We start from the raw sequence: 12208 nt of genomic DNA, 5'->3' as shown, positions 1-12208 counted from the left end.
CAGGTTCCCTTTAGAACACAGGTTCCCTTTAGAACAGAGGCTCCCTTTAGAACAGAGGCTTCCTTTAGAACACAGGTTCCCTTTAGAACACAGGCTCCCTTTAGAACAGAGGCTTCCTTTAGACCGCAGGCTCCCTTTAGAATGCAGGCTCCCTTTAGAACGCAGGCTCACTTTAGAACAGAGGCTTCCTTTAGACCGCAGGCTCCCTTTAGAATGCAGGCTCCCTTTAGAACGCAGGCTCACTTTAGAATGCAGGCTCCCTTTAGAACAGAGGCTTCCTTTAGCCCGCAGGCTCCCTTTACAACAGAGGCTCCCTTTAGACCACAGGCTTCCTTTAGAATGCAGGCTCCCTTTAGAATACAGGCTCCCTTTAGACCGCAGCCTCCCTTTAGACTGCAGGCTCCCTTTAGAATGCAGGTTCCCTTTAGACCGCAGCCTCCCTTTAGAATGCAGGCTCCCTTTAGAATACAGGCTCCCTTTAGACCGCAACCTCCTGTTAGACTGCAGGCTCCCTTTAGCCCACAGACTCCCTTTAGACCGCAGCCTCCCTTTAGCCCGCAGGCTCCCTTTAGAATGCAGGCTCCCTTTAGAATACAGGCTCCCTTTAGACCGCAGCCTCCCTTTAGACTGCAGGCTCCCTTTAGAATGCAGTCTCCCTTTAGACCGCAGCCTCCCTTTAGAATGCAGGCTCCCTTTAGAATACAGGCTCCCTTTAGACCGCAGCCTCCCTTTAGACTGCAGGCTCCCTTTAGAATGCAGGTTCCCTTTAGAAGGCAGGCTCCCTTTAGAATGCAGGTTCCCTTTAGACTACAGGCTCCCTTTAGAAGGCAGGCTCCCTTTAGACTACAGGCTCCCTTTAGAATGCAGGTTCCCTTTAGAATGCAGGCTCCCTTCAGAATGCAGGCTTTCTTTAGACTGCAGGCTCCCTTTAGAATACAGGCTCCCTTTAGAAGGCAGGCTCCTTTTAGACTGCAGGCTCCCTTTAGAACGCAAGCTCCCTTTAGCCTGCAGGCTCCCTTTAGACTGCAGGCTCCCTTTAGTACACAGGCTCCCTTTAGAATGCAGGCTCCCTTTAGACCGCAGTCTCCCTTTAGAACACAGGCTCCCTTTAGACTGCAGGCTCCCTTTAGACTGCAGGCTGCCTTTAGAACACAGGCTTCTTTTAGAATGCAGGCTCCCTTTAGACCGCAGGTTTCTTTTAGAATGCAGGCTCCCTTTAGAAGGCAGGCTCCCTTTAGAACACAGGCTCCCTTTAGAACACAGGCTCCCTTTAGACCACAGACTCCCTTCAGAATGCAGGCTCCTTTTAGACTGCAGGCTTCCTTTAGAATACAGGCTCCCTTCAGAATGCAGGCTTCCTTTAGAATGCAGGCTCCCTTTAGACTGCACTCCCTTTAGACTGCAGGCTCTCTTTAGAATGCAGGCTCTCTTTAGAACACAGGCTCCCTGTAGACTGCAGGCTCCCTTTAGACCGCAGGTTTCTTTTAGACTGCAGGGTCCCTTTAAAACACAGGCTCCCTTTAGAACACAGGCTCCCTTTAGACCGCAGGTTTCTTTTAGACTGCAGGGTCCCTTTAAAACACAGGCTCCCTTTAAAACACAGGCTCCCTTTAGAACACAGGCTCCTTTTAGAACACAGGCTCCCTTTAAAACACAGGCTCCCTTTAGAACACAGGCTCCTTTTAGAACACAGGCTCCCTTTAGACCACAGGATCCCTTTAGACCATAGGCTCCCTTCAGAATGCAGGCTCACTTTAGAATGCAGGTTCCCTTTAGACTGCAGGCTCCCTGTAGACTGCAGGCTCCCTTTAGACCGCAGGTTTCTTTTAGACTGCAGGCTCCCATTAGACCACAAGCTCCTTTTAAAACGCAGGCTCCCTTTAGACCACAGGATCCCTTTAGACCATAGGCTCCCTTTAGAAGGCAGGTTCCCTTTAGACCGCAGGCTCCCTTTAGACCGCAGGCTCCCTTTAGACTGCAGGCTCCCTTTAGACCATAGGCTCCCTTCAGAATGCAGGCTCACTTTAGAATGCAGGTTCCCTTTAGACTGCAGGCTCCCTGTAGACTGCAGGCTCCCTTTAGACCGCAGGTTTCTTTTAGACTGCAGGCTCCCATTAGACCACAAGCTCCTTTTAAAACGCAGGCTCCCTTTAGACCACAGGATCCCTTTAGACCATAGGCTCCCTTTAGAAGGCAGGTTCCCTTTTGACTGCAGGCTCCCTTTAGACCGCAGGCTCCCTTTAGACTGCAGGCTCCCTTTAGAATGCAGGCTCCCTTCAGAATGCAGGCTCCCTTTAGACTGCAGGCTCCCTTTAGAACGCAAGCTCCCTTCAGAACACAGGTTCCCTTTAGAACACAGGCTCCCTTTAGAATGCAGGCTCCCTTTAGAATGCAGGCTCCCTTAAGAACACAGGCTCCCTTTAGAATGCAGGCTCCCTTCAGAACGCATTCTCCCTTTAGACCGCAGGCTTCTTTTAGAACGCAAGTTGTCTGCTGCTGCATCACTCTCATACACTCAGTGTTAATAACTAACACAGAAGATTAACACTAAAACCTCAACATTCTTTTTATAAGCAGCGTCTTTTTCCTCACTGCAGTAACACACACACGCTAATGCTAGTTATTTACCTGAAAGTACTTTTAGACTGTGTGTGACTGTTTTGTGTGTGTGTGTGTGAAAAATTTTTGTGTAAGTGGGGGTGTGGTCAAGCACTGGTGAAGCCAGTAGAGGTGGAGAGGTGGGTGGGGAGGGTCTGCTCCTGTGAGAGCTTTATTCTGATGAGTGTTCTGAGTTGCAGTGAACAGCATTAATGATAACAATGAGAGAGATGAGCCGTGTGTGTGTGTGTGTGTGTGTGTGTGTGTGTGTGTGTGTGTGTGTGTGTGTGTGTGAGAGAGAAAGAGAATGTTGGATGTGATTGTTTATTTCTGTGACTGGTGTGTGTGTGTGTTATTGTTGTGTATGTTTGTGATTATAAAGTTCTATGGCTGTTGTACACACACACACACACACACACACACACACACACACACACAGCCTCTTCAAAATTTCTCTTTAAAGATACAGTAGATCAAATACTTTTATATCAGTGCTGCACCCATACGCCTTAAAGTGCATATCACGGGTAAATTCAGGAGCAAGATCAATGTAATTCTCCTATTTTATATTAAACTTTGGTCAAATATCTGTCACATTTTGCATTTTGTGCAAATTTTTTTTACCTTGTGCAATACCAGAAAAATCCAGTTGAAATCGAGCCATTTGAGGCAAATTCATCTGCCTCTGAAAAAACTTGGCATGTGGATTTCCCAGGAAACACTGATTTTCGTGACGTCACGTGCGGGACTCCTCCCTCTGAATCCTACGTCAGCATTGGTTTGTTTATGAGAAAATGACCTGGTGGTTTTCTGCAAATTTCTTCAACGTTATCACGTAATTATTAAAATGGTTAACAGATGTATCATAGGAGGGTGTACAGTGGTGCTTGAAAGTTTGTGAACCCTTTAGAATTTTCTATATTTCTGCATAAATATGACCTAAAACATCATCAGATTTTCACACAAGTCCTAAAAGTAGATAAAGAGAACCCAGTTAAACAAATGAGACAAAAATATTATACTTGGTCATTTATTTATTGAGGAAAATGATCCAATATTACATATCTGTGAGTGGCAAAAGTATGTGACCCTTTGCTTTCAGTATCTGGTGTGACCCCCTTGTGCAGCAATAACTGCAACTAAACGTTTGCGGTAACTGTTGATCAGTCCTGCACACCGGCTTGGAGGAATTTTAGCCCGTTCCTCCGTACAGAACAGCTTCAACTCTGGGATGTTGGTGGGTTTCCTCACATGAACTGCTCGCTTCAGGTCCTTCCACAACATTTCCATTGAATTAAGGTCAGGACTTTGACTTGGCCATTCCAAAACATTAACTTTATTCTTCTTTAACCATTCTTTGGTAGAACGACTTGTGTGCTTAGGGTCGTTGTCTTGCTGCATGACCCACCTTCTCTTGAGATTCAGTTCATGGACAGATGTTCTGACATTTTCCTTTAGAATTTGCTGGTATAATTCAGAATTCATTGGTCCATCAATGATGGCAAGCCGTCCTGGCCCAGATGCAGCAAAACAGGCCCAAACCATGATACTACCACCACCATGTTTCACAGATGGGATAAGGTTCTTATGCTGGAATGCAGCATTTTCATTTCTCCAAACATAACGCTTCTCATTTAAACCAAAAAGTTCTATTTTGAGGGGCGGCACGGTGGTGTAGTGGTTAGCGCTGTCGCCTCACAGCAAGAAGGTCCGGGTTCGAGCCCCATGGCCGGCGAGGGCCTTTCTGTGCGGAGTTTGCGTGTTCTCCCCGTGGGTTTCCTCTGGGTGCTCCGGTTTCCCCCACAGTCCAAAGACATGCAGGTTAGGTTAACTGGTGACTCTAAATTGAGCGTAGGTGTGAATGTGAGTGTGAATGGTTGTCTGTGTCTATGTGTCAGCCCTGTGATGACCTGGCGACTTGTCCAGGGTGAACCCCGCCTTTCGCCCGTAGTCAGCTGGGATAGGCTCCAGCTCGCCTGCGACCCTGTAGAACAGGATAAAGCGGCTACAGATAATGAATGAAAAGTAAACAACATGAAAGCACTGGGTGATAATACACTTACTTCACATGTCTCAAGGGATATACAGCGTGTCAGGGCTTGAGATCTTGAGACCTGCCAAACACAGTAAATGTATATACAACCCTGCTTAGCTGATTCCATGCGTGTAGCTTGTGAAATCTCTCTCCTACAGTAGCCAGTACTCTTCTAAATGAAGAAATATATAAATACATAATAGTAATTAGAAAAAATATGATTTATATAACAATAGCAGGGATGCAAACGGCGCGCCTTTTGGCGGATACCGCCTTTTTCACGGCTGAATCGTGCAGATCCGATTTTTTTGGGGGGGGGCATTGGAGTGTCTGAATAATTTCATCAAAGTAAATTCTGTATTAAAATTACTTTTAATACAGTATGAGAAAAAAACAGTAAATTGCGCAGCTTTCTAATTTACTGTTTTTTTCTCATACTGCGCAGCTTACTGATTTACTGTTTTCTTCTCATACTGTATTAAAAGTAATTTTAATACAGAATTTACTTTGATGAAATTATTCAGACACTCCAACGCCCCCCCTAAAAAAAATCGGATCTGCACGATTCAGCCGTGAAAAAGGCAGCATCCGCCAAAAGGCGCGCCGTTTGCATCCCTGAATAGATAGATGAGCAAAATCGCTAGCCGCTAAACTTGATCTACACAAACTGTGCACTGAACCCATGCAGGGTCTCTCAGCCTGCTGGCGGAGCCGCACGTGACGTCACAAATATGGATCAATCTGGCTCCAGACTCCCTTGGGATTTTTCCAGACGTGTTTTGTTATTTTATTTTTTTCTGCTGTAGACAGATGGCCTTGTGCAAAATTCCCCTTCTGGATGAGCGTGTAAAGGGACATACTTTCATATAAAAACCCATACTTTTATACAGTACTTCAGCTGCTCTGTGTGTGTGTGTGTGTGTGTGTGTGTGTGTGTGTTTTCTTGTATTGGTAATTAGAATTCCTCCAGCATCCCATAATTTAACCTACCATTTTTCTCTCACTTCCACTTCCTGTTTCTGACAGACTCTCAGAACTCCAGCTGTGTGTCTCATTTGGTGCATTATGAAGTGCAAAATATGTCAAAGGAGACGTGGGACAACATTTCTCTTTCAAACTACAGCAGCTGGTCTCCTCAGTTCCCAAACGTGTACAGAGTGTTGGTAAAAGTAGAGGTGATGCAGCACAGCGGTAAACATGCCCCCATCCCAACTTTTCTGAAAAATGTTGCTGACATCAAAATCACAATGAGCTTATATTTTTCAAAAAACAATAAAAATTTCTCAGTTTTAATACAACCTCAATTCCAAAAAAGTTGGGACAAAGTACAAATTGTAAAAAAAAAACGGAATGCAATAATTTACAAATCTCAAAAACTGATATTGTATTCACAATAGAACATAGACAACATATCAAATGTCGAAAGTGAGACATTTTGAAATTTCATGCCAAATATTGGCTCATTTGAAATTTCATGACAGCAACACATCTCAAAAAAGTTGGGACAGGGGCAATAAGAGGCTGGAAAAGTTAAAGGAACAGCTGGAGGACCAAATTGCAACTCATTAGGTCAATTGGCAATAGGTCATTAACATGACTGGGTATAAAAAGAGCATCTTGGAGTGGCAGCAGCTCTCAGAAGTAAAGATGGGAAGAGGATCACCAATCCCCCTAATTCTGTGCCGACAAATAGTGGAGCAATATCAGAAAGGAGTTCGACAGTGTAAAATTGCAAAGAGTTTGAACATATCATCATCTACAGTGCATAATATCATCAAAAGATTCAGAGAATCTGGAAGAATCTCTGTGCGTAAGGGTCAAGGCCGGAAAACCATACCGGGTGCCCGTGATCTTCGGGCCCTTAGACGGCACTGCATCACATACAGGCATGCTTCTGTATTGGAAATCACAAAATGGGCTCAGGAATATTTCCAGAGAACATTATCTGTGAACACAATTCACCGTGCCATCCACCGTTGCCAGCTAAAACTCTATAGTTCAAAGAAGAAGCCGTATCTAAACATGATCCAGAAGCGCAGACGTCTTCTCTGGGCCAAGGCTCATTTAAAATGGACTGTGGCAAAGTGGAAAACTGTTCTGTGGTCAGACGAATCAAAATGTGAAGTTCTTTATGGAAATCAGGGACGCCGTGTCATTCGGACTAAAGAGGAGAAGGACGACCCGAGTTGTTATCGGCGCTCAGTTCAGAAGCCTGCATCTCTGATGGTATGGGGTTGCATTAGTGCGTGTGGCATGGGCAGCTTACACATCTGGAAAGACCCCATCAATGCTGAAAGGTATATCCAGGTTCTAGAGCAACATATGCTTCCATCCAGACGACGTCTCTTTCAGGGAAGACCTTGCATTTTCCAACATGACAATGCCAAACCACATACTGCATCAATTACAGCATCATGGCTGCGTAGAAGAAGGGTCCGGGTACTGAACTGGCCAGCCTGCAGTCCAGATCTTTCACCCATAGAAAACATGGAAGATACGACAAAAAAGACCAACTAGAATCCTACATTAGACAAGAATGGGTTAACATTCCTCTCCCTAAACTTGAGCAACTTGTCTCCTCAGTCCCCAGACGTTTACAGACTGTTGTAAAGAGAAAAGGGGATGTCTCACAGTGGGAAACATGGCCTTGTCCCAACTTTTTTGAGATGTGTTGTTGTCATGAAATTTAAAATCCCCTAATTTTTCTCTTTAAATGATGCATTTTCTCAGTTTAAACATTTGATATGTCATCTATGTTCTATTCTGAATAAAATATGGAATTTTGAAACTTCCACATCGTTGCATTCCGTTTTTATTTACAGTTTGTACTTTGTCCCAACTTTTTTGGAATCGGGGTTGTGTTTGATATGTTGTTTTTGTACTATTTTCAATTAAATACCGGGTTTCCATGATTTAGAAATTGTCGCATCGTAAGTAAACAGTTTATTCAGTGTCCCAAATGTTTTGGAACTGGGGTTCTCCAGCTCCGGTTTACTCCCTCCATATTCCACACAGTTCATCATCTAACCATTAAAAGCTCAGTGCTTTTACCCAAACACTGCTCTCTGATTGGACTCCGAATTAACCAAAGATGATAAACAAATCGAATCATAAAAAAATTACATATTTTTTTCTCTAACTGTTAAAACCTTTAAAGCCTTGAGTGGATCATTTCACCATTTAAGCAACAAAGTATCAGGCTCTATTGTTTCCTTTGGATGTTGAAACCCCGCCCTTTAAGACGAATCCTAATTCTTATTGGCCCATTTTGAGAAAATCAGTTGGAAGCAGGTCGCTGATTGGCTGGTTTGGAATGTATGACGTCACCGGTGCCGGGCTCTGGGCGTTGGACTCGAGCTTCATCTTCATCACTCAAATTTTTTCTCCGCGGCGGGGATTTAATTGTGGAGCGAGAGACGCTCCGGGTTCTCCGTCTGTTCCGCGCTACAGGGCTTTGTTTTAATCCCGGCTGTGGTTCTCCCTGAAGGACACGGGTTCTAGAGTCAGGAGCGCGCGCGCAGAGCGGGTTCTCTCTTTGTGTCTGCTTCGGGGGTTTTGGTTTCTTTGTTGAGAGGAGAGAGAGAGAGAGAGAGAGAAATGGGAGCGCAATCATCTAAAACAGAGAACCCTGGAGAGGCGGCGGTTGGTTCCCCAGCCAAAGCCAACGGACAGGTAAGAACACCTCCATGCGCTCGTGCATTATTGTGTGTTCCATCAGGCGCGCTCAGCGTGGAGAGGTTCTGCTGGGGAAGGGGGTTCTTCAAGGGTTCTTTGAGATGATTGTATCTTTCTTGGAACCTTCTCCGAACTTGTTGTGGACTTCTCAGACAGGGCCAAAGCCCAGCACGGCTCAGGGGCCCCATTCACCAGGGGTTCTGCTGAGGACTGTGTGTGTGTGTGTGTGTTGAGCAGCTCTTTTGTCTGGATGTGGGATTCAGTAGAAGCTGAGTTTCCTGTCCGCAGGCTCAGGACCCGAGACTCATTAGAATAATTTAACTTTTATTTTAATTTTAAAACAACAACAACAACAAAGTGAGTGGAGTTTCTTCCGCACGCCTTTAAACAGGAGCCGCTGCTGCTGTTTCATTCGCATTCATGGGGACTGATGGAAAACCCCGTCAGGGCATCAGTACAGCGCCTCCTGGCGGCCATGAGCACTCACTGCAGCGCGCACACACACAAACAGGACTTGCCTGCTATTAGCACTAAATAACTGATGCTAGTATGAGTGAGTTTCTCACGTGAGACTCTTTCTGATTAAAGCTGATTTTATTGTGACTGATCAGCTTCTGTGAATCTAAAGGAATACTCCAGTGAAGTGTATAAAGTCTGCTTTATGTAGATAAAGAGTGAATGTGTCAGTTTTGACTCTTGAATAATAATCGTGTGTGTGGAATCCGGGTTTTGGTCAGTGTCAGCACTGAGGAATTACCACGACTAAAATCCGAGTGTCGATCAAGAGCTTCTTTAGAGTCAAAACAAAGCAGTAAGATGATGCGCACTTTCGAGTCCACAGTGTGGCTTAGTGGCGCCCCCTAGTGCACACAACAAACACCAGCCTTAAACGGGATTGCACAAAACAATACAGGTCCAGGAGTAACACGACTGAATGGTCTGACAACATAGGCAGGGAAAGTAAAGTAAAGTAATCTCATCGCCCCCTACTGGATGCGTTCCAACCTCTGGGAATATCTTTTCAAAAAAATTACATTTCGGGTTACACGTCAAAGTTAAGACAACGGCTTCCATATGTTGTGCATGTCGGGCAGCTCTATCGATCCTGGTGATCGTACTTTACTTTTTCCACCGATTTGAATGTTTTTTTTAATAAGCTGATCAAAGACTACACGGACCCGACGTCGCCGCAAAAGTCTAGCGCCTTTCCAAATCTGTAGCAGGTAGCGGCGGTGAGTAGCCTACATCGACATGCCGATTTGTATCGCGTGGTTGGCGGAGTATTTCTGTACCAATAAGAAATGCATCCCTCGTGGGGATAACTAAGCGTGGGATAGTTAAGTCTACCGCTGACGACGTATTATGAGCGACTCTGACTCGACAGTTTGGTTGTAGTCCGTTTCTGACAGGTTAGGCGCAATTTCGATCTTTTAAAAGACGGCAAAATTTCACCTGATACTTTCACAGTTAGTAGATAATCCCAACATATTTTTTGGGGGTGTACAAGTTCCACATCATAACTTCGCGGGATTTTTTAAAACATTGGGTCTATGGGATTTTCAATAGTCTGGCTCTCGGCTTAGGAATGCTACCACTAGGAGCGCTGTGTTTCACTTTCCCTCCCTGTTTCTGCAATATTATATATAAAATATATCAATGTTTAATATTTCAGTTCAAATGAATGGTATGGGACAAGGGTAGTGGGAGTGGCTAGGATGCAAATGAAGGAGGTGGAGTCAGTGTACTAAAGAGAATGTTTAAGAAATCTCTACAATGTAGTCTGAGCCTCAGACACACGCTCAGTGTTAACCGTGTGTGTGTGTGTGTGTGTGTGTGTGTGTGTGTTTAACAGGAGAACGGCCATGTGAAGGTGAACGGGGATGCGGCAGAGGTGAAGGAGGAGGCACAGACAAATGGCAGCACTGCAGCTGAGGGAGAGCAGGAGGTGAAGAAAGAGGAGGAGGAGGAGGAGGGCGGAGACAAAGCTGAAGCCACACCTGCTGAGAAAGAGGGAGAAGACGGAGAGAAAGAAAAAGATGCGGCAGATGAATCTGTCACTCCTGCACCTGCTGAAGATGAGAAACCGTCTAGCAGTGAGGAGACACCGAAGAAGAAGAAGAAGCGCTTCTCCTTTAAGAAGTCCTTCAAGCTGAGTGGCTTCTCTTTCAAGAAAAACAAGAAGGAGACTGGTGACGCTGGAGAGCAGGAGGAGCAGAAGAAAGAGGGAGATGAGGAGAAGGAGGAGAGGAAAACAGAGGAGGAGGACGTGAAGAAAGAGGAGGACGTGAAGAAAGAGGAAGACGAAGGTGAAGCAGCAGCAGCTGCTGCTGAGGAGCCTAAAATTGAGGAGGAGAAAAAGGAAACGGAGGAGGTGGAGAAAAAGGAAGAGGAGGAGAAAGAAAAGGAGAAAGTGGAGGAACAAAAGGTAGAGGAGAAAGTGGAGGAACCAAAGGTAGAGGAGGCGGAGAAACCAGAGGAGGAAGTGAAGAAAGAGGCAGAGGAAGAACCTGCTGGAGTCGAATCATCCGTCCAGCAGGAGGCACCAAACGAAGATAAAGCAGAGGAAGTGGCTCCGGCTGAACAGGAAACAGCGCCCGCTGAGTCAGAAGCTGGAGCAGCGGAGTAACTAACACACACACACACGGCGTGTCTTGATTTGTTTGTGGGTCAGTGGGGTGGGGCTAAATTTAATCAGCCAATTACAAACTTCATGCGGTGACATCACCACTCGTCCTGCACTACTTGGTGGTGGTGTGTAAAAAAAAAAAAAAAAAAGTGGTCATGTGACCATATTTTATGATGGATTAGTTTAACCTGAGCCCCGCCCCTTTTGACCCACAGACACTCCAAAATGCCGTATGAAAATAAACACACCCCAGTTGTGGAATATCTCACACACACACACTTTTCAGGACATTTCCCTGTTTGGCTACCTTTGTATACGATCAGAGACATTTAAAAGTTGTTTCGTTAAAATAACCCCTCCTTCCACTCTTTACCAAGTGGGCGGGGTTAAACCAAGTTTTCACATTGATAGTAATAATTTACAATTTTCTAAACTCAGTATTAATTATTTTATTTTTTTACACAAAAAGTGCAGATTAAAGGATACGCCCATGGGAGGGGAGTTACACAAAGGGGTGGGGCCACAACAAGAGACTTTGCAGTTTTCAGTAAGTGAAAGTAATCGTTAAACACAAGTAAATTTTAGCTGAAATGTTTGGATCCCAGCAGTGATATTTTAGCACTGTGTGTGTGTGTGAGTGTGAGAGACTGTCAGGAATTAAAATGTGTAATTATGTACAGGAGGGAGGTTTTAACTGTGATTATTGTATAATAATAATTAAAAATCAGGCACACAGCTCTTTTACCACCAGGCCTAATCGTTTTGTAAAATAAATGAAATTTAAAATTCATCCTCAAGGGATTTTTTTTTTTTAGACTCGACTCAAGCTGTGACTCTTTCTACTGTGGTTTGATCTTTGAAATAAATCTGTCTGATGCAAAAAGTAGCATTTCCTCTTTCACTTTTTGCTCTTTTCCACTTTTGTAAATACTGCAGAAGTTTTTTTTTTTTTTTTCCACTGGTTTGAGATGGAATGTAACTTTTGCTTACAATCGTTTCTGCTCGAGGTGTTCGGGCTTCTGTGAGCACACTAAAGCAAAATAAATGTTCAGAAAATTTCAACAAGCTGCTGTCTGACTTTTTAAAATATGTTTCACACATTCATCTGAAAAACAGCACATCATTGGCGTGAGGTTAGCCTAGCGTTATTAGCGTAAGGTGAGCTAGTGCTGTTTTCAGAATATTTCAGTTACTTTATGCCACTTAGTTAACGTCTACATCACAATTATCTTTCCCTTGGTGTGAAACTCATAGCTGCAGTGTGTTTAATTTTA

At 44.5% G+C, this 12208-nt stretch overlaps 1 protein-coding gene across 1 annotated transcript; it reads left to right on the top strand.

Moving 5' to 3' along the window:
- The first annotated feature begins 7972 nt into the window (after window positions 1-7972).
- Window positions 7973-11999, top strand: LOC132876244 (myristoylated alanine-rich C-kinase substrate-like). The gene is made up of 2 exons (XM_060913497.1): window positions 7973-8305; window positions 10161-11999. The coding sequence occupies exons 1-2, from the start codon at window positions 8231-8233 to the stop codon at window positions 10932-10934; spliced, it is 849 nt and encodes a 282-aa protein (XP_060769480.1). The 5' UTR covers window positions 7973-8230; the 3' UTR covers window positions 10935-11999.
- The last annotated feature ends 209 nt before the right edge of the window (window positions 12000-12208 follow it).

This window comes from Neoarius graeffei, chromosome 2, assembly GCF_027579695.1.
Source record: "Neoarius graeffei isolate fNeoGra1 chromosome 2, fNeoGra1.pri, whole genome shotgun sequence".
NCBI classification, from domain to species: Eukaryota; Metazoa; Chordata; class Actinopteri; order Siluriformes; family Ariidae; genus Neoarius; species Neoarius graeffei.
The sequence above is the reverse complement of the archived record's forward strand: the minus strand, read 5'-3'. Positions and strand labels throughout refer to the sequence as shown.

Bases quoted from the DNA above. Each gene is read 5' to 3' on its own strand.
- LOC132876244 (XM_060913497.1), top strand. From the start codon at position 8,231: ATGGGAGCGCAATCATCTAAAACAGAGAACCCTGGAGAGGCGGCGGTT. The intron at 8,306-10,160 runs GTAAGAACACCT...TGTGTTTAACAG, and splicing joins CAGCCAAAGCCAACGGACAG to GAGAACGGCCATGTGAAGGT.